General features: G+C 36.5%; 2 protein-coding genes across 2 annotated transcripts in view; one reads left to right on the top strand and one right to left on the bottom strand.

Annotated features, from left to right (window-relative positions):
• Nucleotides 1-2,476: 2,476 nt before the first annotated feature.
• Nucleotides 2,477-10,591, top strand: SLC16A14 (solute carrier family 16 member 14). Its single transcript, XM_062583157.1, has 4 exons — nt 2,477-2,738; nt 3,650-3,793; nt 7,683-8,678; nt 10,443-10,591. Exons 1-4 carry the CDS (start codon nt 2,477-2,479, stop codon nt 10,589-10,591), a joined length of 1,551 nt encoding a protein of 516 aa, XP_062439141.1.
• A 4,078-nt stretch (nt 10,592-14,669) lies between these two features.
• FBXO36 (F-box protein 36) overlaps nt 14,670-22,163 on the bottom strand; it is a 30,505-nt gene continuing 23,011 nt past the window's right edge. Inside the window, exons 3-4 of the mRNA XM_062582858.1 lie at nt 19,636-19,808; nt 14,670-14,877 (exon numbers count right to left, since the gene is read on the bottom strand). Coding sequence (XP_062438842.1) covers nt 14,689-14,877; nt 19,636-19,808 — 362 coding nt within the window. The 3' untranslated portion in view covers nt 14,670-14,688. The remainder of the gene's footprint in view (nt 14,878-19,635; nt 19,809-22,163) is intronic.

Raw genomic sequence — 22,163 nt, forward strand, 5'->3', positions numbered from 1 at the left:
GCCTGTACTGCAAGTAAGGGATTCATGGCACTTAACAGGAAGGTAACTTACCTAGCAGCCAATTTGGACAGGTTACATATATGAGCAATTTTTCATTGTGAAAGAAACAGTAGCTTTGGCTAATCAGCGCTTACTCCATCTTCATACTAGCATGAAATACTTCAAAGCCTTCTGTGTATGTTTATCTATCAATAAGAAAGAAGTAAAATAGTTTGGAAAGGCAATAATTTGAGAAATAGAATATTATTATGTATTTAAAGAAAACAGCTGAAACTTCAATTAATATAAAATCAGAGTTATTCCATTCGTTGCCAAATTATAATATTGAGGAGTTGGCCCTACATCATGAGGCAAAACTTTGAGGGCTCACAGAATACATAGTAGGTTTTAAAACAACTTTTGATAACTTAATTCGATTATTACAATATTTGCTATGGCTTTTTGTTTAAAAGGAAGATGGCTGAATAAAAACATGCAAAGTAGCTTGTTGTCACAAATCTTGCTACTTTCTGAAGAGTTTTCATGAGTACCTATTAATGGAGTCTGGAATTATTTAGACAGACACTACCAGAATTATCTTTCTTAAGGCACTGATGAAAATCTATACAAGGAACCTGGACAATTCAGGTTAGCCTGTGTGAACCTTCTAAAAGGCACACAAGCATGCCTTAAAAAATCTGTTTTTTTCCCCAAGTTTTCCTTGTTGGTTACCCAGTTAATTTCTTTGATGCAGTATCCTAAGAACTCAAAGCTTAGGTCTAAACTAGAGATAGCAGAGGAAAAGGATTGCACTGAGTTGTCCCCTGTGCCTTCTTTAGTCGGGCATAGCTGCACTTGAAATCTATAGTATCTTCTAGGCATCATTGAAAGCTGTAGTCAAGAAACACTTAAAATTTATTTTACTGGAAGTTTCTCACAAGCTAGCACAGAGGAGCCCTCTTCCAGGGCTTCCCTAAATCTAGAATAGAAAATACTCTTTCTTTGCCATGCCTTGTGTTACAACTGACTTCCATTAAAATGGTTCACCACGTTATAAGCCCTCAGTGGATGGCAGTCTCAATGGGTGGTACTATTTCTGTGTGAGTGATTCTTTACCCAAAGATATTGCTGACTGGGGCAAAATTTGTTCATCTCTTATCTGAACTTTACCTTTCTAGCATTTCATTAATTAATTTTGAATAATGTGTTATCTATTGAAGAATAGAAAATAAATATGTATTTAATGATTGGATTAATTTCTCTTATTTCAACACTATTTTAATAATCATGCTATAATGAATGAATTTTGCAGAAGACAAATAGAAATTTTGTTTCATTGCTTTTAATTTCTGTGTTGGTTTCTTTTTCTCTTTTGATTGTTGTGAAGCTGATGGCTTTTTCTATTTCTCCAGAGACCAAAAGAAGACAAAAAATTACCATTTCTGATCATTTGTATCATTAAATTTCTAGTCTCCATGGAAACCCCTGTCGTGCTCCACAGTCATGTAACATTTCAATATGTTGCAGGATAAATCAGATGGAAGGAAGATTTAGTTCTACATCTTGGCTGTTACTCAATTAAAAATTGCTTGCAAATTGTTTTGAGACTATTTTCACACTGTGTAGTAATCTTCAATTGCAGTAACAATGGAAGAAATCGAAGTAATCAAATTAAGGTATTATGGCCTGATTCTACATACCCATGCACATAATTCTGCCACTCGCTTTGATTTTGATAGGCACTGGCATTAATTTGAAAGAATTCAGTGATTTTAATAGGATTATTTGGATTAATACTATGGAAACTGAAGGCGTAACAGCAAACTATTTGTCAAATTGAGTCTGATACAAGTTAAAGCTTGCTGAAGAGGTAGTAACAATCCCTTCTTTGTAGTTTATGTAAGAAAAACATTCTGAAAATCAAGAATGTTATAATCTCTATCCTTCTCTGTCACGACTCTTATCCTTTCACTACTGAAGAAGAAATACATCTCAAAACTGGTTTCCTCTGAAAAAATATGATAACTTCATCTACCTGCCTGCTCATTATCTTCTTTTTTTATTCAAAGCTTTAGCAACTTGAACACAAAGGCACATGATCTAATTGGGACAGCAGAGGTGATACAAAAAAAGAAATATAAAGACCAGTCTTACTTTGTAACCACAGACAACCCATGAAGAGTAAGTGCACTCAGCCATATACAAGTAAGTAAAAGTATATCAGAAAGGAAATGATGCAATCTCCTGTAAACCCTGAAGTATTCCTATGTAGACAGGCATGATAATAAGAAACATAAAGAAATGCACAAATTAGAGAATTTTCTAAACATTTTACCTTTGAACAATGAAAACCCACTAATCAATTGAGAATTGCACTAAAATACCATGGTGAAATATGATTGTGATTTATCTTATTTACTATAACCAAACTACAAAATCTGATCATTTCATATTCATTTTGATGGTATTGTATTTTTTTCAGAATACCGTGGAGAAAATGTATACTAGTCGAGAAGATATTGGATATGATTTTGGAGATGACTCAAAAGATGGAAGTAAGACAATTCAGCCTAATCCAAACATCGATGGAGGATGGGCTTGGATGATTGTACTTTCCTCTTTCCTAGTACACATTCTTATCATGGGGTCCCAAATGGCCCTTGGAATACTCAACATGGAATGGCTGGAAGAATTTAATCAAAGTCGAGGCTTAACTGCATGGGTTAGCTCCCTTAGCATGGGCATTACACTTATTGTAGGTATGTTCCAGCATATTTTTTTCAGAACTACATAGATTTTTAGAATATATTTGCTGCTTAAAGCCTTCAAATATTTTTTTGCAGTCTTCATATTTATTAGTGAAGCTGAACAAGTTCTGCTGAATTGCCTTTTTAAAGTCACCAGGACACATTTTAGAGAGAGGAACAAATTTTAGTTAGATGGAGACACGAAACAGCAGGGAAGATGATAGAAAAAATTGTTAGACTAGGAGTCAGCACAAGCAGGGAAGGATGCAAGAAAACAGATCATCTGGGAAACTTGTAGTCCTCTTTGTACTGTATTTGGGAGGGAGTTGTATGTTGAATTTGGACAGTGAAGTAATTTGTATTTTAGTTTGTCAGTTGAACTAATATTTATTTTTTAAATTATGGTTGGATCAGCCCAAAATAAAAGCTATAGGGTGCATATATGTGTGTGTTTGTGTATACACAGACACACAAACACACACACACACACACACACACACACACACCTCTTTCTCTCTAAATTAATTTTGAGTGAGTTGAGGTTAGGTCTACCTAAAACATTCCAGTGAATATGAACTGAAAAAGTTTACTTTCTAGTTATATGTAAAAAAGGTCTGCAATCACACAGTATCAATAACAATGATTTCACTTTCTTCCTCTGTTTAAACCTACTCCTTCATTACAAAGCAATTTTTATTTTAGGTCCTATGGGTATTTGCTAAGTATTTTGTTGATTAGTTGAATTTTCCTTTCCACAATTTTGAACAGTAATAGGGAAAATAAATTGGTCTGCATGAGTAAACTAATGTTTAACATTTTGTTTAAAACATGTAATAAGATGAATCTTAATGAGAAAAATTATTGAAGAGTTTAAATAGATATCTAAATAAATAATTTAACATTTTTTTCATGTCACTTAACAGGTCCTTTCATTGGTTTATTCATTAGCATGTGTGGGTGCCGCAAGACAGCAATAATTGGAGGGATACTAAATGCACTAGGTTGGATACTGAGTGCCTATGCCTCTAATGTGCACTACCTCTTCATTACATTTGGAGTGACAGCCGGTAAGTTGTATTAACATTTGAAAGTTCTTTTAATTATTTTTAATGCCTTTTGGAAGTTATCATCTGGTGAGCAAAGAGAGAAATTAAACTGGTTCCTGTACCATTTTTTCCAATTAAAAAAAAATAATTATGGAATGTAACTTAACTTTTGTTTTTAGCTTATTCAGCTCTCAGATGATCTGGCATTCCACTATAATTATAGGTATAATAAACACCTTTCATTTCAATTGAGTTATTCCAGCTTTTCTTTCACGCTCTTTACAGCATGTTATTTTTCCAGAAAAAGTCGGTATTTACTCAGTGGATCAGACCCAATGGCTTTTGTTGTCATGAAAATCTACCATGTGAAGATGATATTTTTATCGGTTTCTCCCAAATGAATATATTAGATGACAGAAAAATTAATGTAGCCGAAACTCTAAAAAGTACAATTTAAAGATGTTAAAATAATTTTGAACTGTGTGTATATAGCTAACTCCTTTCTTTGTCATTTAAAGAAACAGCTAATATTTTCTACAGGAACTGCTCCAATGAAATATTGGAATGTGATAACAATGTGCTGTTTCAAAATCCTTTTTAAAGGGTGTAACTTGTATGTTTTTCATGAAAAAAGAAACTAAATAGATAAGCATATTTTTTTTGCAAATAGGTTATTGTTTCTGTTTCCTCTTCTGAATCCTTGTTGGTAGATTTGATCTGCTTGAATCAGGACAATGCATGCAGTCTTTTTTCGTATGTAGTCTCTAAAAAAGCTTATTCAGATTAGATCAATAACCACTAATAAATAACAACTAATTTTGCTACAGACTTGAGAGAGAGAGGTGGGAGAAATAGGTAACATAATTTCCTATTGAAGGTTTGTTGAAGGACTTGATTATTTGGTTATGTCACACTGCTGCTTAATTGTTGTAACAATCCCTAGATAAGTGCTTTACTAAATTTTGCAGCTTGCTGTAGTCTCTATTACTCATGGTTCCTTTCTGGAAAAAAGAAACTATTAATAGATACGAGTCAAAAATGTTAAAATGTTCCAAAGAAGAAAAATAAAATTTGGCCTTTCATTATTACCTGAGGAATAATGAACTCAAAAAGCTTTAAAATATTATCCACTCCATGGATAATATGGCCAGGTGTGTTTACAAATGAAGCATGGTGTCCATGTTAATATAACAGAACCACTATGAAAAAGCCCTCTTTGTAATTTTGAAAACCTCTTCAAGACCCTCCAATCCTCTCAAAAAACCCATGAGCAGAATTTCACAGAATTCTGCAGATTTTCTATATGTCATTTTTTATCTAGCTCTCTGAATAGGCAAGAATTGAATCTAACAAGGATCACAATTATTACTGCCATTCGCTCTGTAAATGAGCATTCTGTAAATTCCAGGGCAAAGAACAACAATTATACGCAAGGTTCTGCCCTTTTGGCAATTTCTGTTTACATAGACATGGATTATATTCAGGCAGACAGGAATCAACACTCTTTCTAAACCCTTGTTGCTTTTCAGAAAGAGAATACAAAAAAAAAAAAAAAAAAAAAAATTAGACAAAAAGGCAGAGAATATAAAGAGAATTTAAAAAGGAAGGTAAAAAGCTATGTTTTCAGAAAAACCTGAGGTAGTTTTTTTACATGAGATAGATAAGTGAGATACTGGCGCCAGAGTAATTCTGTGCAGAAAACCAGTGTAGAGGGGCCTGAGATGCCCCCACCTCCGAGAGGCTTCCAGGCACCCTCCCCTCACCCGCACCCCCCACTCACCCCCCTCGCCCTCCCCCACTCACCCCCTCACTCACCTCCCACCCTCCCCCCACCCTCCCCTCACACCCCCCACCCCCCACTCACCCCCCTCGCCCTCCCCCCACCCTCCCCTCCCCCCTCCCCCCACTCACCCCCTCACTCACCTCCCACCCTCCCCCCACCCTCCCCTCACACCCCCCACCCCCCACTCACCCCCCTCGCCCTCCCCCCACCCTCCCCTCCCCCAACCCCCACTCACCCCCTCACTCACCTCCCACCCTCCCCTCACCCCCATCCCCCACTCACCCCCCCGCCCTCCCCTCACACTCCTCTCCTCTCAGTGTCTCCTCGCTCCTGTCAGGGACGACGGTGCCTCCCGCCGCAGACCCCCGGTCGCCCTCCTCCGCCGCGGCCTGTCCGGCCCGTGGCGGCCCGGCCCGTGGCGGCCCGGCCCGTGGGCTGCTCGGCCCGTGGCGGCCCGCCCGCTCCCTCCCTCCGCGCAGCCCGGCGGGGCGGGGGCCGGGGCCGGGGCCGCCTGCCCCGCGCGGCGCCCGGTCTCTGCCCCGCGGCGGCGCCGAGCGCCGCGCGCTCCGCTGCCGGCCGAAGCGTCGAATCCTCGAAGAAGCGGGCGCGGAGCCGCCCGCGGCCCGGCAGTCACGCGGGAGCGTGCCGGCGCCCGCAGGTAGCGGCCTCCCGCCTCGCTCCCTGCCGAACGAAAAATAACCCGTAACCATTTATAGAATTTCTTATTCCTCGGGACCTGAGGAAGCGCAGTAAAAGCGGGGCAGTGGTGGTGGGACACGAGGAGACTCGAGGCTGTTTTCCACAGGTGGTTGCAGAGACCAGCGCTCGGCCACCCGGGGGTCTCCTGGGGGGCAGAGACGTTCCCCGAAGAGTTTGAGCTGGATTTGCTGAGGGAGAACTTGCGCCAAATAAAACCTGGTCATGTGTTTGCCTAGCAAAGAAATAAATGCTTCTAGCAGGCAAAACAGGTCAACTCTGACCGTACGATGGAATGATTTTGAGGAGTTTTTCAGGCCTCACTAGAATGGCAGCGGCGCTCTGTCAGATCTGCCTGCAGGGCACCGTGCAGCTTAGTTACCTGCTCCTTAGGAGAACTTCTAAGCCTAAAACACGGTTTTAAGTTATGACCATAGTGAATCTGAAAACATTTTATTCATATACTATTACTCTTGTCCTCCATAAATGTCAGGGATTTGCTGTGAGAAAAAACATGCATCTGTTACAAGTTGGCAAATTAATGGTGTGTTTGCAGGACTCTCAAAACTTTCTGCTTGAAATAAGTATAACTAATATCCTGTTTTCTAATTACAAGTGATACACTTCCTACAAAATTCAAGATATACCCTTTAAGAATATGCCTTTTAAGTATTATTGAATCAGATTACTGAGGATTTATTATTTTATTATTAATACTATTAATTGACTATTACTATTATTTATTAGCAATAATCATTATCATTAAATATTAATAATTACTTATCATTAAGGATTATTGAATCACATTTGCAATTGTGTGGCCAGCCCTTATATTTCCTTAGCTGAGGAGTGTTCAAAGAGAAACCTGAACGCTATGCAAGGTCTCATCTCTGCTCGCTGGTGAAACGTGTCTGATATTCCTGTGGCTCAGTAATTACAAAGCAAGCAGAAAAATCAGCTGTAGATTTTCACTGCTGGTGAACTTAAGCAAAAGCAACAACACCTGATCCTAGGCAATTTCTGATCACTGCTAGAATCAGATGCGAGTATTATAAATACACATATTTCAAAATGGGGTTTGTTTATGTTTTTCTCTGTATTTAACTGTCACTGACTTACTGTGGGATCTTTGGTGCTTTCCAGTGTTGTTATACTGAACTGAGATAAAGGTTTTATCTTCAATGTGTTTCAGGTTTTTGAACAGTTAAATAGCAGTACTGTATCTCACTGGAATGAATATTTCAAATTTTGAAAAATAGTAAAAGATAGCAAATGAAAGTTAGTATGAGAATTGATTATCTGTTCCTCATTTTATTATTTTATTTGCACAAAAGTTAGGAATAAATTTGATATATTTGCTGTTAACCTGTGCTGCGGCTTTTTATCTTGCTGGCAGAATGTTCAGATTGATTTCAACTTTTATTTTCCTAGGTGTTGGAAGTGGCATGGTTTATCTACCTGCAGTGGTCATGGTAGGACAGTATTTTCAGAAGAGAAGAGCACTTGCACAGGGACTCAGTACAACAGGAACAGGGTTTGGAGCTTTCTTAATGACTGCTTTACTGAAGTATCTTTGTGTGGAATTTGGATGGAGGAATGCAATGTTCATCCAGGGTGCGATCTCTCTGAACCTTTGTGTCTGTGGGGCACTCATGAGACCACTTTCTTCCAAAGAGGTTGTCAATGAAAAGTATGTTGTGAGAAATAATGATGACGTTCATCATGCAAAAGCTCTGTCCCATTCCACAGAAACTATAAAATCTAATGGAGTCTTAAATGAAGAACAGGAAAAAAGAGAAGAGGCAGCAAATGAAGAAGTGCTTGACAGTGTTCAACACATAGAAAGTGGAGGTAAATCTAGAAGTGGAAAGAATATGTATGGACTGTGCATTCTTAAGACAGTGAGCCAGCTGACTGTTACAGTCAGGAAGGGGTTTGGAATATGGTACTCCAGTTACTTTGGAGCTGCATCACTGTTTACCAATAGAGTGTTTGTGGCCTTTATAATTTGGGCTTTGTTTGCCTATAGCAGCTTTGTCATTCCCTTTATTCATCTTCCAGAAATAGTCAAGCAGTACAGCTTATCAAGTCAGAATAATATATTTCCTTTGACATCAATTATAGCCATTGTTCATATATTTGGTAAAGTGATCCTTGGAATCGTCTCCGATTTACCTTGCATCAGCACTTGGAATGTCTTCCTCATGGCTAACTTTACCCTGGTCACCTGTATTCTTATTTTGCCATTAATGCAAACATACATTAGTCTGGCTGTGATTTGTGCTCTAATAGGATTTTCTAGTGGCTATTTTTCACTTATGCCTGTTGTGACTGAAGATTTAGTTGGAACTAAACATCTTGCAAATGCCTATGGCATCATCATTTGTGCCAATGGAATATCTGCATTGCTTGGACCACCCTTTGCAGGTAAAAAGCTCTAATTTCTAATCAACAGATGTTTGTATGATATAACGACATGACTGTCTATATTATTGATCTTTCTTGTGTTACAAAAATGTGTGGTTAACAAAATTACACTTGCTCCAGAGTGGACTGTAATCTCCATCCTTACATGGAACATATTTACAGATTACATTTGCTGGCTATTCACATATTACAAATCACCATCCTTGCAAATAACCCATATGTATTACAAGCTACCCTTTCAATGGTGTGTTTCTTTAAAAAATTATCATATACATTTAAAAAATGAGAACAGGTTAACCTATTGTTATGTGTTTTGTGTAGTATATGCACTATATTCACATACATGCTCATGCCTACATCTAGGTGAAAAGATGATGGTTAGACAGTTTTCAGGGTATGCAGATATTTGTACCATACTATTACCCCCAAGAACTATAAACTGTGTTTTGGCTTTACCACTTTAAGCTGCCAATGGATGTGTTGATTCAACTTATTTTCAGCTGAACTGGCTTTGGTTTTCCTTCAGACAGCAATATCTATTTTTGGGGCTGCACTGCCCATAATATCTTTACTGCCATCCACAGCAGAAGGAAGAAGCATATGTCATGTCATCCCTGAAGTCACTTAGGTTCAAACAAACATTCATTATAAATTCACCCATAGAAAGAGGTGGGAAAGTACAGGACAGAAATACATACTGATTGTCAATACCATAACCAGACTATGGCTAGCTTTTACAGTCCCGTAAATAATCCTTTTTCTTTTTTTCTTTCTTTCTTCTTTTTTTTTTTAAGAAGCCTTATAAGTAATGGTCATGGCCAGCGAGGGATGGCACTAGGCTGAACTAAAGCTATTAGCAGCACAACAATTATCTTACTCTCTCTTTGCACCAGAGAGTGTTAAAATGATTTAGAAGAAAGCTCATTCAGTATCCATTGAAAAGCAGCAATGTTTTACTCAATTATACATTTTTTAGCACCTCTCAGTCTACGCTGAACATATCTTTGTATTTTGTCTTTAGTAATGAAGCCAATAGGATGCAATTATTTGGTGTAAAATAAGCTTCTGATCTTAAGATTACATTACAATGCAACCAGCAAGGCATGACAGAATTTTGCTATTTTGTGTTTTCAAACCTTTCTGAAATAATTTTAAGGTAGTTTTGCATTTGCCAAGGAATTAAGGTTGAAAGGAGCGTCATCACAGTATTGAGATTGTGTCTTTTGAAAAAGCATTTATCTGTATCCGAGTTCTTGAGAAAGCTATAGGGAATGTGTGTGCTTGCACAAGGCACAGCATTCAATCTAACCCGCATAATGCGGAAGTAGTATCAGGCATTTTACAAAGACAATAGTGGAGTGGAATAAATAATTGGTTTGAGATTCCAAAGTGTCTTTTAAAGTCAGATTGATTATACTCATATATCTGAAAAATGTATAGCTTTAGAGTTAACTTTGCTTGTCTTCTTAGGACCACAAAGGACACAAAGCTGTGAGTCCCATTTTAAGATTTCCATAATAATTAAATGATGGGGTATGTTTTGTACTAGTTCTAGGTTGTAGTGATTGAACAACAGATTTTGTTAATGCATTTCTATTTGTAGCATCTAGAGGAGGACAGAATCACCACCTCTTTTTTCCACCAGAAAAATAACGATTTGACTGAAATGTCATGAGAGAAACGTGCAATATTGTTTGTATACTCCCATGCAATTTTTCCTGTTCTCGAGCTTTGTAATGAACATATTTTGTCCTTGTTTTTCAGGTTGGATCTATGACATCACACAAAAATACGATTTTTCTTTTTACATATGTGGCTTGCTATACATGGTGGGAATAATATTTTTACTTAGCCAACCTTGTATTCAAAAGAAACAACCAAGAGAAAAATCTACAGAAGAAGCACAAGTATAGAGCAATGGTACAGATGTTTTTTCTACAGAATTTCTTGTTTTTATGTTTCTATTATGTGGCAGTATAAAGCTGTTCTTATGGAACCAATCACATTGACTGTACTAAAGTGAAAACAAAACATGCTCCAAAATGCTAATAAATTATTAGATACATGCTTTTAAAATGAGTTAATTTTTTTTTACTTTAGAACAAATACATAATTAGAAGCACACTACCAGTCTTTTAAAATCTGAACAGTGGTAGAAACTGTGACACTTTATTCTCTTTTCACCACTACACACTGGTGAAACTCCATTGACTGCAATGCAGTTACTCTGGATTTACACAAGTCCTAGAAGAGAATCTTACCTGAGTATGAATGGTGTACAAAAATTCTTCCTACTATATATACTAGCTGATAAAAGATTAGTTACTGAGTATGAGAAGATGATGGTATTTCTTACCTGGCTAGTTAGTACCACTGAAATACTAGAGCTAGAATTCAATTAATTTAATGCATTAAAATTACTATTTCTGTGATGAAAAATTGAAATAGAATTCTTATATTTTTCTGAAAGGGCTCTCTACTTCAGAGATTCTTATATTTTATTTTTTTAAAGTATCAATTGTTTAATAAAGTAGCCATCCTCATATACAGGCTGCATTAAAAATGCTCTGATACTTAATGCACCTAAAGTAAAGCAAATATAAAAGCAAAACCAGAGAATGAATGGAAAATATTAATTTGATTCTTCCACAGAAATGATGAGCAGCAAAGTCTGATGATCTATTATACTAGTTCCCATGTTCAGGTGGAATGATTTCTGAAATTGTGATTTCAGATTGAGCAGTTATTCATGATTTATATTGATTGAGAACAGAATTTGGACTTGTGCATAGAGCATTTTCTAATTTTGCTTACTGAGATTTAACTCTGTTAGGATATAGCAGATCCAATGTAAATTGCTATACTCGATTTAACTGACCTAGAGCTGCTGATCATACCCCTGGCAGGTACAGAGACATCTGAGATCAGTCTGAATACTTTCTGTATTTTCTAAGTTATGCTTTGGGAAGCTAACTTTGGTCTGGATTCTAGTTTGCAGTCTTTTATGATACAGAAATAACTTACTTATGTGCACAACAGCTCCTTTAATAAATATCTCTAACATAATATCTAAAATATAAGAGAGAAAGTAATATTTTGTTATGGCATATTCAGTTTCTTAAACCTGCCTCATAGTTTGATGCCTTACAGTTGAAGCACTTCACCTAGGATTTCCCTGACAGGAAAATGATTTCAGAAACAATTTGAAGTTCCTGGCTGCTTTACACGACTAGACATATTGTATAACTTTTTGTATCATTTTTTTGATTCCTTCTGTGGGAATTTATCCTCAGTAACCAATACTAAAGAAACAGAGACAAAATATCATTTTAGAAAGAACTAGACTATGGCATGTTACGTTTTGCTAAAATTAATTTCAGAACAAAAAAACATTAAATTATGATCAGTTGTGTTGCTATATACAAGTACAGCATGAACTAGCTAAGACTAGTTACTTTTTAATGTTTACTTGCTAATACAAAGCAGGAAAAGCTAAAGACCATTTAAAATCTTTAAATGGATTGTTTTAAGCAACACCAAGCACCTGGTGATCAGCATGGAATGTTTTGTATGATGCTACAAAATATACTTTTCACAGCTTTAGGAGGTGAAGCTGATGTTAATTTTCATACATCAAATGAAAACCACTTCTTAATTTTTTGTCATGTTAGCTTTTTAAAGTTCTTTACATGATAAATCAGGTTCTTAGTTTAATACTGATATATGCTGCTGAAATTCTCTAAAAACAATTGATACTCTTCAAATAAATTGAACAGATATTGGCAGGCAGTTCAGCGTGAAACAGTATAATTATACAGATCTTTTTTGTAGTTGCAAGGCTGGTTAAAAGATTCTGAACTTTGACATATTATTCTGTATTATAATTCATCAGCATAGTTTTGTGCCTCTATAACTGCTGGCAGGGACATATTTTAAAATAGAACACTGGAACAAGTCAAGTAAGAAAGGAAAACCTTAAGAAAACCCTGAACTATTGCAAAACTTAGATCAGTTTATTGATATGGACAGTATGTATGGCCCTCTGATATCAGTCCTTTAGTTACAAGTTTAGTGTCTTCTTGGTATGAATGCTGCTACTAGATTTTAACTGAAGTATCCTTCATTAGTGAAATATATATAGATATACACACATGGAAGTGATGATTTGCAACTATTTTTCTTGTTTTGCTTTGAAAGATATGTATCTTTTACACTTGGAACTTCACTTGTGTCTTCTGTCAAAAACAATTTTATTTGCAAATTACTCTAATGCATAATTTGTTCTGTTATGAAATCTGCAATATATCTCCTTGCTGGGCTGTATACTGGGAATAAACTTACATTACCTTCAATTTCACTTGCTGTTCATTTGCCAACTCAGTTCATTTTTTAAACTTAAAAAAATGAAGATTCTCCTACAAAATGATTATTCTCATTTCTTCTAACAGAAGGGACAGTTATATAATTGACCAAGGAGATGGGGAGGTATTCTGACAAAACAGAGTGAAATTAGGAATTTCAATTAATATTCAGTCAGTCCTTAGTGCTAGCATGGGTTCTGGTTTCCGAACCTGGAACAGCCTGAATTAGTTACGAGAGCACAAACCAACAAAAAAATTAACTGGTGGCAAATTGACAGAAAGTGAGAAAAGAGGGTCTAGTCTTTAGCAGCTTTGCTCATATACTATAGTTCTTTAAAATCATCTAAAGAACTAAAGTTTACAGTGCTTTATTACACAGAACAGAAATTTTGTGAATGCAGTGTTTTATGCCCGTGAGAAAATCATTTGTCATCGACCTAAATGGAAATACAAAGAGAAAAGAATGTGCTTAAGTGCTTGAAGAGCGAATCTTTTACCTAAAGATCTGTTATCACCAAACACTTCAAGAGTATTGGTACATTGTCACACTTTTACAAAGGAAATAGATCTTTAATCCTAGGTGCCCTACGTATTATAATAAATTTAGTGTTAGTGTTTTTGATTAGACAGAGCTAACCATTTACATAATTTTCAGGATTACATTGCCTTTACTTATAGATTTTATGTAGGCAACCTAAGTGAACTCGGTGGAAGTTGAATAGATGGAGCCCTCCAGATATTATTGCAATCACTGTTTTTAATGCTTAGGTCTTAAGTCAAGTCAATGGCAAATATTAAATTAATCAATCAGTACTTTCATAGTAGTAATATTTGACCTCTTAATTACTGAATTTGATTGCTAGAGTACCTCAAAAATGTCAAAAAGAACTGCCTTTGGTTTAAAACACCCTTAAGTAACCACTGTTACGGACTTGTAAAATAGCAAATATCTCTTATCAAATACACAACTCTGACAATAGAAGTCAAATACTCAGAGAAGTTCCTTCATCAGCAACATCAAGGAAAAATTTGCCTGTATCCCATTCCAACTGTATGCCTTAAATATGATTTTGATGGATTGTTCAAAATGAGGAAGATTGGTTACTGAGGGTGTGGATCAAACTAAGAAGTTTCTTCATGGTGACAAAGTGATTATTTGCTTGAATTAATTTAAAAATATTTTAACACACATCAAACTGAAACTGGGCTTATGTTATTCCCCTATAAACATTGAAAATTTGCTATGGTAGACAGTAAAAATTCAGCATTTATCAGCAATTCTTGTAGTAAGAACTAATGGTTTTCTTTCTGGTTCTATAAAGGTAATGATGACAATGCCATAGCATTCATTATCGAACATGGACTAGGCATGGTATATACACAAAATTCATAAGAAGTCAGAAAGAAGTACAAGGGAGCCACCATCTCTTCTGTTTCTAGTAATTGCTGTGCTGCTGAGTATAATAAAATTTCAAGAGGCCCAGCTTGTTAAAGATTATTTACATGTTGCCTCCATTAAGACATATTTTTAATCTTTTAGTCTTTCAATTAACTTAGTTTCCCTAATAAAGAAGAAAAGTCATTACGTATAACCTGATAAACAACAAATCCACACTTTAGATCGGTTGCCTCAATGAAAAAATGCATCTTTATTCAGTTAGCTGTTCCTTTTCAGCATGTTTCTGCCGCCTCCTTCGGAGCTGCAGCTGCAGCTGCAGTCTGTTTGTGAAGAAGAATTGTTTCCAGCCCAGTTCCTGTGCCAGTTCTCTCATTTCAGGTGTAATTGTGTCACACAAGTTCTCCACAATACTTTCCCATAGCGTGTTACTGTTACATATCTAGTTATAAGAGAAAGTAGAGGCTTAAAAATCATAATAGGCTTATTCACTGCTCACTGATCATTTTTATTTGCATGAAATGTGATTAGACAACACAACCACCATGTATGAAGGTCACTGTAAGCGTATGCTATCGTGAAAGACACAGTGTTAGCTGAAACCCACAGTGGCATCAGTGGAAGTTTTGTCCAGTGTTGCCAATGCAAGATACTAACACAGTCTTCTGCTAAAAATTCTAATAGTTTCTTTCGGGGCGATGCTGAAGGCATTTCTACTACATTGAAACAGGGGAGGTATAATGCCAAACTCTTTTGTGGTATAAAATTCATACAGCCCCAGTGAAATCAGTGAAGCTAGGCAAATTTATACCCCACAACTCGGTGGGATGTAGAAATCACATCACAAATACATACCTGTTTTCAAGGTAAGTAAATGAAGCCAAATGCATTTGTTCACGGTACAGTTAACAGTTGTCTTTGGAGTTTATCAAAAGCCTGCATTTTTACAATACATACACAGATAAAATAGAAACACATTTTAATCAGAAATGTGATTTTATGAAGCTCTTACAAGCATTGCAGGGATTAAGTCTGTTTCTCAGCAGATGCTCCTGTCTTATAGAGTGAATCCATAAATAGGCACAGGTGGAAATGTTATATTAGAAATAATAAGAAAAAGTGATGTATTTTGTTAGCTAATACATCCACCACAAAAAAAGATGAGGAAAATAGATTGCATCATTATGTATCATCTGACCATTATAAGTGATACCAGGGCCTACTAACATTGATTCTTCTCCTAAATGCTCCAGTCTTTTAAAGGCTTAAATGCACTCATTTAAGTGGAATTGTACTAGATTACCCCAATGCAAGTGACAAGTTTGTCCCTTATAATTAGTAACAGAAATAGAAATGCAAAAGTCCTGGTATAACTTCTATTTTTATGTCTTCCCTCCTGTGAAAAGTGCTGATGTACCAGAGAGTCATATATTACTTCCCCTTTCAACAACTGGATACTTTGAACCTTTTCATTCACTGACTCCAGCAAGGCTGTATCAGAGCACACTGTGGTCCTATTTCTGTTCTTGTTGAATTGTAAGAATGATCATATTGTAGGCACACACAATATGCTAGCATATTCTAGCAAAGAAAAAACAGGGATTATTGGGGAGAAATTCCTCTAAAAGTCTTGAAATAAAAATAGATGCATTTTTATAGTTTCCTTTAAAATTTGCTTCGTATCTTCCTCTAACTGTTCCTACTGTTCCTATGAAAAACAGGCATCGTTAAGTTAAAAATGGTGGAGACTGGTTTTTATATTGTATTTTCAAATACATACCATATATTGTACTTTCAAATACAATGTGGTGTTTAAATAAATATTTATAAAATATAAATACACAATACTGAAAGAAAAAAAGATAAAAAAAGATATTGTTATTGTTTTCTTTCCGTGCTAATGGCTTCTGAATTGCACAGCAGTTAGATCTTCCTTTCCATAAGTGAGAAGACAGGCATGAGCCGCGGGGCCACAGCGGCTGCCCCCGGGCAGAGGCAGGGCGCCGCCAGGTACCGCTGCTCGCTGCCCACCTCCGGAAACGTTCATTTTCCCGTCTGCACTGGGAACTTGGCTCCCTCTGGCGGGAGCAGCCTGTTTCAGCGCATAGAAAGGAGCAGTTTTCCTTTTTGTAGCTTAAACGCTTTTGCCTTTTTTGAGCATCTAAAGATCTTGAACAATATAAACTAAAGGAATCCAGTACTAAGCGTGTGTTGGAAGATAACATGATATAAGAGCTTGCTGAAACTTTATTTCCAAAACTCCCGCAGTGGTTCAATAGGGGTGTCCAAATTAGGGCTTCCGCAGACTGTTTCTTTCTCAAAGAGAGCTTCTTTTGTAATATTTAAAAGCAGCACCTGAAGAAAATCTAAAATACTTCAAATCTAAGTATTCAGATTCCTTCAATATGAGAACTACACAGCAAAAAACTAATGCCATGCTTCGTGTAACAGAGATTTCTGTTTTGCTCGGCCTACATGGATGCATTGTATAGGATGGAAATACAGTGCCTTTGACACCCCACTTTTCAATCCTGAGTGCTTAGACCATTCCAGATCGTTACCCATCATCAGGGCTCAGCAGCAAGGGCAGAGACTGCCCTAAGCTGAAGGAACTGGTGTTCAGGACTCTGCTAACTGAAGAACTGAAAAGCAGCACAGAAGCCCTACTCCCTTCCAGGCACAGCGCGCATGAGGCGCAAACCTCCAGAATGTCCTCCTTCCATTTCCATGTTCTGCACTTCCTTTAGTTATAATAAAAGTTTAAAATCTGCTAGAACATTAATATAACTTCAGTATACCATTTACGCCTATTTGAAAATCTGAATATGTTATAGAGTCCCATATACAACAGCACTCCAACCTACCGAAAAATTAGTCCTGAAATTAAAATTCTTAGTACTAAGACAACATTTTTCATGTCCTAAAAAATACTGCTCAAATGTGAGGAAGAGAGCATGGTATTACTAGTGGTAACAGATTATTTCCTTTACTACTTGTAACAGAGTATGTTATTGTGCCAAATTTTATCTTCATTATCATGCAAGTTAATTCTTTCTGGAATTTCCTTAAATACCAAATATCCAAGGTGTTGTGTTAAACTAATGGAAAGTTGACTACTGTCCACACTAACTAATCCTATACCACTCACTTTCTACAAATGACAGACAGATTCCAAATATACTAACAAACCATTTCCTGATCTCCCTTCTATCCATTCTCCTCCTCTCCTTTAGTCTTTTTTAATTCTCTCACCTGCTATTGGTTGTTTCCTCATCACAATATAAAAAAAATTACCTTCATACTGAAATAAAAAAGTTCTGAACTCAGCAAGCTCGTCTAGCCCTTCATAAGCTCTTCATCTCTAAAATTCAAGACTTGCACTGTTTTCCTATCATGCCATTTCCTCTCGAGGTCTCTCTTTACACAGTCTATTTCTTGTGCTTGGTTGAACTCACTTTCACCGAAGTATCTGTGACATCTTTGTAGGCACACCCTAGGAACAGCAGCACAACTTTGCCCTCTTGAACTGTCAGCAATCTTCAGCAGAACTTTGCTTGAAATCCTGGGCCACGTAACTTCAAAATAATACAAGCCTTGCGAGTAACCTCATTCCAGAATATGACTGAGATGTACTCTCTACCAGGGATGCAGCCTCTTCCCCAAACTAAGAGGCTAATCTGTCTCTCTGAAGCTGTTCAGTGAGTACCTAGCTGTCACATTAGATTCAAAGACTAAATCTGTTTTTTAATCTTCATTCTAAGGTCTCAATGTTACCAAAGTTTTCAGTGACTGTAAAATCCACAACTTGACACACTTCATTCTAGATTCCTAGTTTTCTTTTTATGCTTATCATCCTACTTTTCATAAGCTAAAACCCTTTTTTTGTACCTGAGTTACCACAACAGCCTTTTCTCTTGCTCTGTGTGGGATAGAAAATGCAATTCTGAGGTATTCAGCATGCAGCTGCAAAAATAATTTTCCTAGATCACGGCTTAGAAAATGTTATCTCTTTCTGTCTTTCCAATTCGCTGACACTGCACTGAGCAGGAAGTTGGAATAGAATGCCTCCCAAGGTCCTTTCCAACCTCAATTATCCTGTAATTTTCTCTTTTTGCACCAATTGCTTGGGCCTCACTCTTCTGGGACTTCCAGGCTTCCCTTTCCCTGTTTGCCACCCCATTCAGCACTGAGAGGCTATGCTTAGTTCTGATCAGCCAACAGTGCCAACTTCCATTATTCACTTGTTAAATTTTCAGTTGAGCACATTCATCCTCTTTCCCATACTTTCCTGCTGCTTGGAAAAAATTTCCTAGTAAGTAAGCATCCATAAAGTAATTTCATTCTTCTCCTTTGTTTCTTGAAATTCTTTGCTGCAAGATCTACCAAGAAACCCCAAACCCTGCCCCCTCCCCCCCCAAAAAAACAGAAGAAACTTGACCACTGTTTGGCTGCTACTGTGCTAATACCACTGACTAAAACAAAAAACCAAAAATCCCCCCAAAACCCAAACCTCACTTTCCTATATTTCTTCTTAACTGTCTGTTAACTTTTGTCAAAGACTTAAGGTATCAGATGTCTAGGAATAGCAGTGATTTTTTGTTTATAATGAGTCTAGCATAAGGAGATCCTGGTCCGCAGGTGGAGCTCCTAGGCACTACAATAATGCATTGCATATATAACGTTTACGTGGTTTAGCTCAGTTGGTCAGAGCGTGGTGTTGCAATGCCAAGATCGCGGGTTCAGTTCCTGTATGGACTACGCTGAGGGTTGCAATAGATGATCTCCAGAGGTCCCTTCCAACCTTACTATTCTATGTTTTGAATATACACGCCCATTATACTTTGTATTATATATACATAGCATATATAAGTTTTACCTTTCAAATATTTAATCCTGGCAATAGTGCATAACACCCAACCATCAGTTATACTAGGATTATCTGGATAGTTGCATTTTTTTTTATATATATATATAAAACAAAGTTTGCAGGATAGGCACAGCGTTTCTCTGATCAACAGTCCAAAATCTACTTTTTGTTATACACATTTAGCAATCTGTATAGAGATGATTACTCAATAACCACAAACTCAAAGTAAAGCAGGCAATGATTATGTTAAATGTGAGATGAATTAAAGACAGCATGCTACACAGCAAAGTTAGCAATTTCAAAATAACGTATTTTTTATTATTATTTTTTTACCATTTTAAATCTGTGTGAAACTTGAGAAAGCCTGGCAATATCTTCAAGTTCCAGAAAGGAAATGATGTACAGGAGCAAAGGGACAGGAAGCCGTTCCAGGAAGTCATAGTTACCTCGGCACAGATTGAGGACATGTTCCAGAACATTGGCACCAAATACTATAGCAATTTGAACTGTGATTAAAAAAAAAAAAAAAAAAAAAAAAAGAAGAAGAAGAAATCCAAACAGACAACAGATTTATAAAAGTCTGAAATTTCTTCCCAATAATCCCGTATTTTTCACATTTACTTAAAAAAAAATGACTTGGATGTTTTGGATGGTCTCTTGAAAAAAGAGTATATAGTATCTAATACTGAATATTAATAATACATATTTCACTTCAGACTAGTGACATCTAGGAAGCTTATATAGTAAGAGTAGGCTATAATTAAAACCCTATACATTGTCTAGTATAGAGGAAACTTGTCTCAACCGAGAAGCATCAAAACAGCAGCATGCCTGAACTGAAACTTGCCTAGATCCATTTTTTACAGGTAACGTGTACTTGTATGTGTCTATGCACACACACGTATAAAGTTTGCTTTATCTTGTTTATATAAACCGTGCTATCTATTCAGGAAGAAGCTAGAAAAACAACCACAAAAAGCACTTCAGCTGCATGCTTTGGGGAAAATAGTGATGGCTATGATGTCAAGAGGCTCTCTAGTTCTGCTTCTTACCTTACGTGGGTTCAATTTAATTTCAGTGGTTTAACTGAAGAGTTATCTTCCACAGTGCATGTTGTTGTGGCTCATTCACTTTGTGATCCACTACAACCTCAATTCTTTTCTATAGATCTGCTACCTCGTGAGCTACTCCCCATCCTGTATTTATATGAATTATTATTTCTGCTTCAATGTCCAACTTGGAACTCGTGCTTTTGAACTTAATATTTCTTTAGCTCACTTATCTGTATTATCAACTTGCTTTAATAAACACTTGATCATTACAAAATAAGATCTTGAATTCAACATGCATTTATCAATGATCAGCAGTAAATTTTGAAGCTGCCTGTTGTTGCCTAAGAACAAATGGCATGAATATAATCACCTAGATGTGTAAAAGACTTTTCCCATACTGGGACGTAGGAATCAAAGCTAAAGCAGAATTGCTATTTTATTTGCAGTGAAATGTTTCTAATGTATCCATAGGGATTTTTTTGTTTGTTTTTCATTTTTTTTTAAGATCAACTACTACAGTATATTTTCTGGTTCATATTACCTTCAAAGAGAGAGAGAAACACAATCATGAAAGCTGAGACTATATTAAGTCACTAAGCACATCCTATTCCTATGCAGCAGTTTGTCTTCCAAAATATTTTGTCAGATTAGTTATAAAAGACAAGCTTATGTTAATATGTTTGAAAGCCTTCCAAATTCTAGGATTTCACAGTTAAGATTTATTTCTGATTGACTTTTTTTCTCCTCTGTTCCAAATATTCCCACAGTAATGATGTAAATGAAGGCTATTGCCTTACTTTCATGTCTTTGAGTAAATGGCCCAATACTGCGCAACCTGTTTTTTTGTTGCTATAAGTTCATGTACAGTCTGCTGTTGATTATCATTTTTTTTGTTGCTTTCCAAGTATTTCAGCTCCATATAATTGGTCATTTTGCTCAAGCTCCTTATACAAGTATCAAAATGACTTACATACTCAACTAAAAATTGGCTGACTGTTCTAATTCAAACTAGTAGAAAATAATGATCCAACTCTCGGCATACTAAGAACAACATACTAAGACAACAACAATGATGTTCGTAATGTGCAGGCAGAATTGTTAAACAAACTACCCTATGAATATTTGCTGCTGCTTGAGGTTTTCTTGAGAGTTGACCATTTATTTCCACAAATAATAATATATAATAATGTGGCCTGGTTTGGATGTTTTAAAATACATTTAACCGTATTTATCTTACTTTAAAGATGGATCTGCAACTAATGATGAACTAATTGTGACACGATATCCAGCTCCACGTTTTCTGTAAGATTTTCACCCTTAAGAGTACTGCCTAGTTAAGCGATGACTTGTACTATTTGTTTATTCATCCAAAAATGTAAATAGATGTCTCTTCTCTAGCTTACCTGATCATGTATTAATGATGAGCTTAATTCATTAATGAATTAAGCTTTGAAAAAAACATAATGAAAATCTAGCCATATACAAAAACTCTTTAGCTCTATTGTCATTATGGGGGGGGAGGGGGGAAGACCTCTTACTTCACCATCTAAAAAGAAAAAAAGGGGGAGGGAATAGGGAGAGGGAGCATTTCAGGTAGATGAATAACATTTCACAGAACTCCAGCATAGGAAACTAAACTGAAAAATAAATGTACTGTTCAGAGACAATATCCCAGACTTTTGTTGTTGAATTTTACACTATAAAAGGTGTTTTTCTTTCTGTACTATGCATTCTGCAAATGCTTTTTCCCCCCCCAAAGAAAAAAAGAAAACCTTACTGAAAAAATAATGACTGCATATAATCAAAAAT

Source organism: Rhea pennata, chromosome 9 (genome assembly GCF_028389875.1).
Source record: "Rhea pennata isolate bPtePen1 chromosome 9, bPtePen1.pri, whole genome shotgun sequence".
Classification (NCBI taxonomy): domain Eukaryota; kingdom Metazoa; phylum Chordata; class Aves; order Rheiformes; family Rheidae; genus Rhea; species Rhea pennata.

Bases quoted from the DNA above. Each gene is read 5' to 3' on its own strand.
- SLC16A14 (XM_062583157.1), top strand. From the start codon at position 2,477: ATGTATACTAGTCGAGAAGATATTGGATATGATTTTGGAGATGACTCA. The intron at 3,794-7,682 runs GTAAGTTGTATT...TTATTTTCCTAG, and splicing joins TACATTTGGAGTGACAGCCG to GTGTTGGAAGTGGCATGGTT. The intron at 8,679-10,442 runs GTAAAAAGCTCT...CTTGTTTTTCAG, and splicing joins GCTTGGACCACCCTTTGCAG to GTTGGATCTATGACATCACA.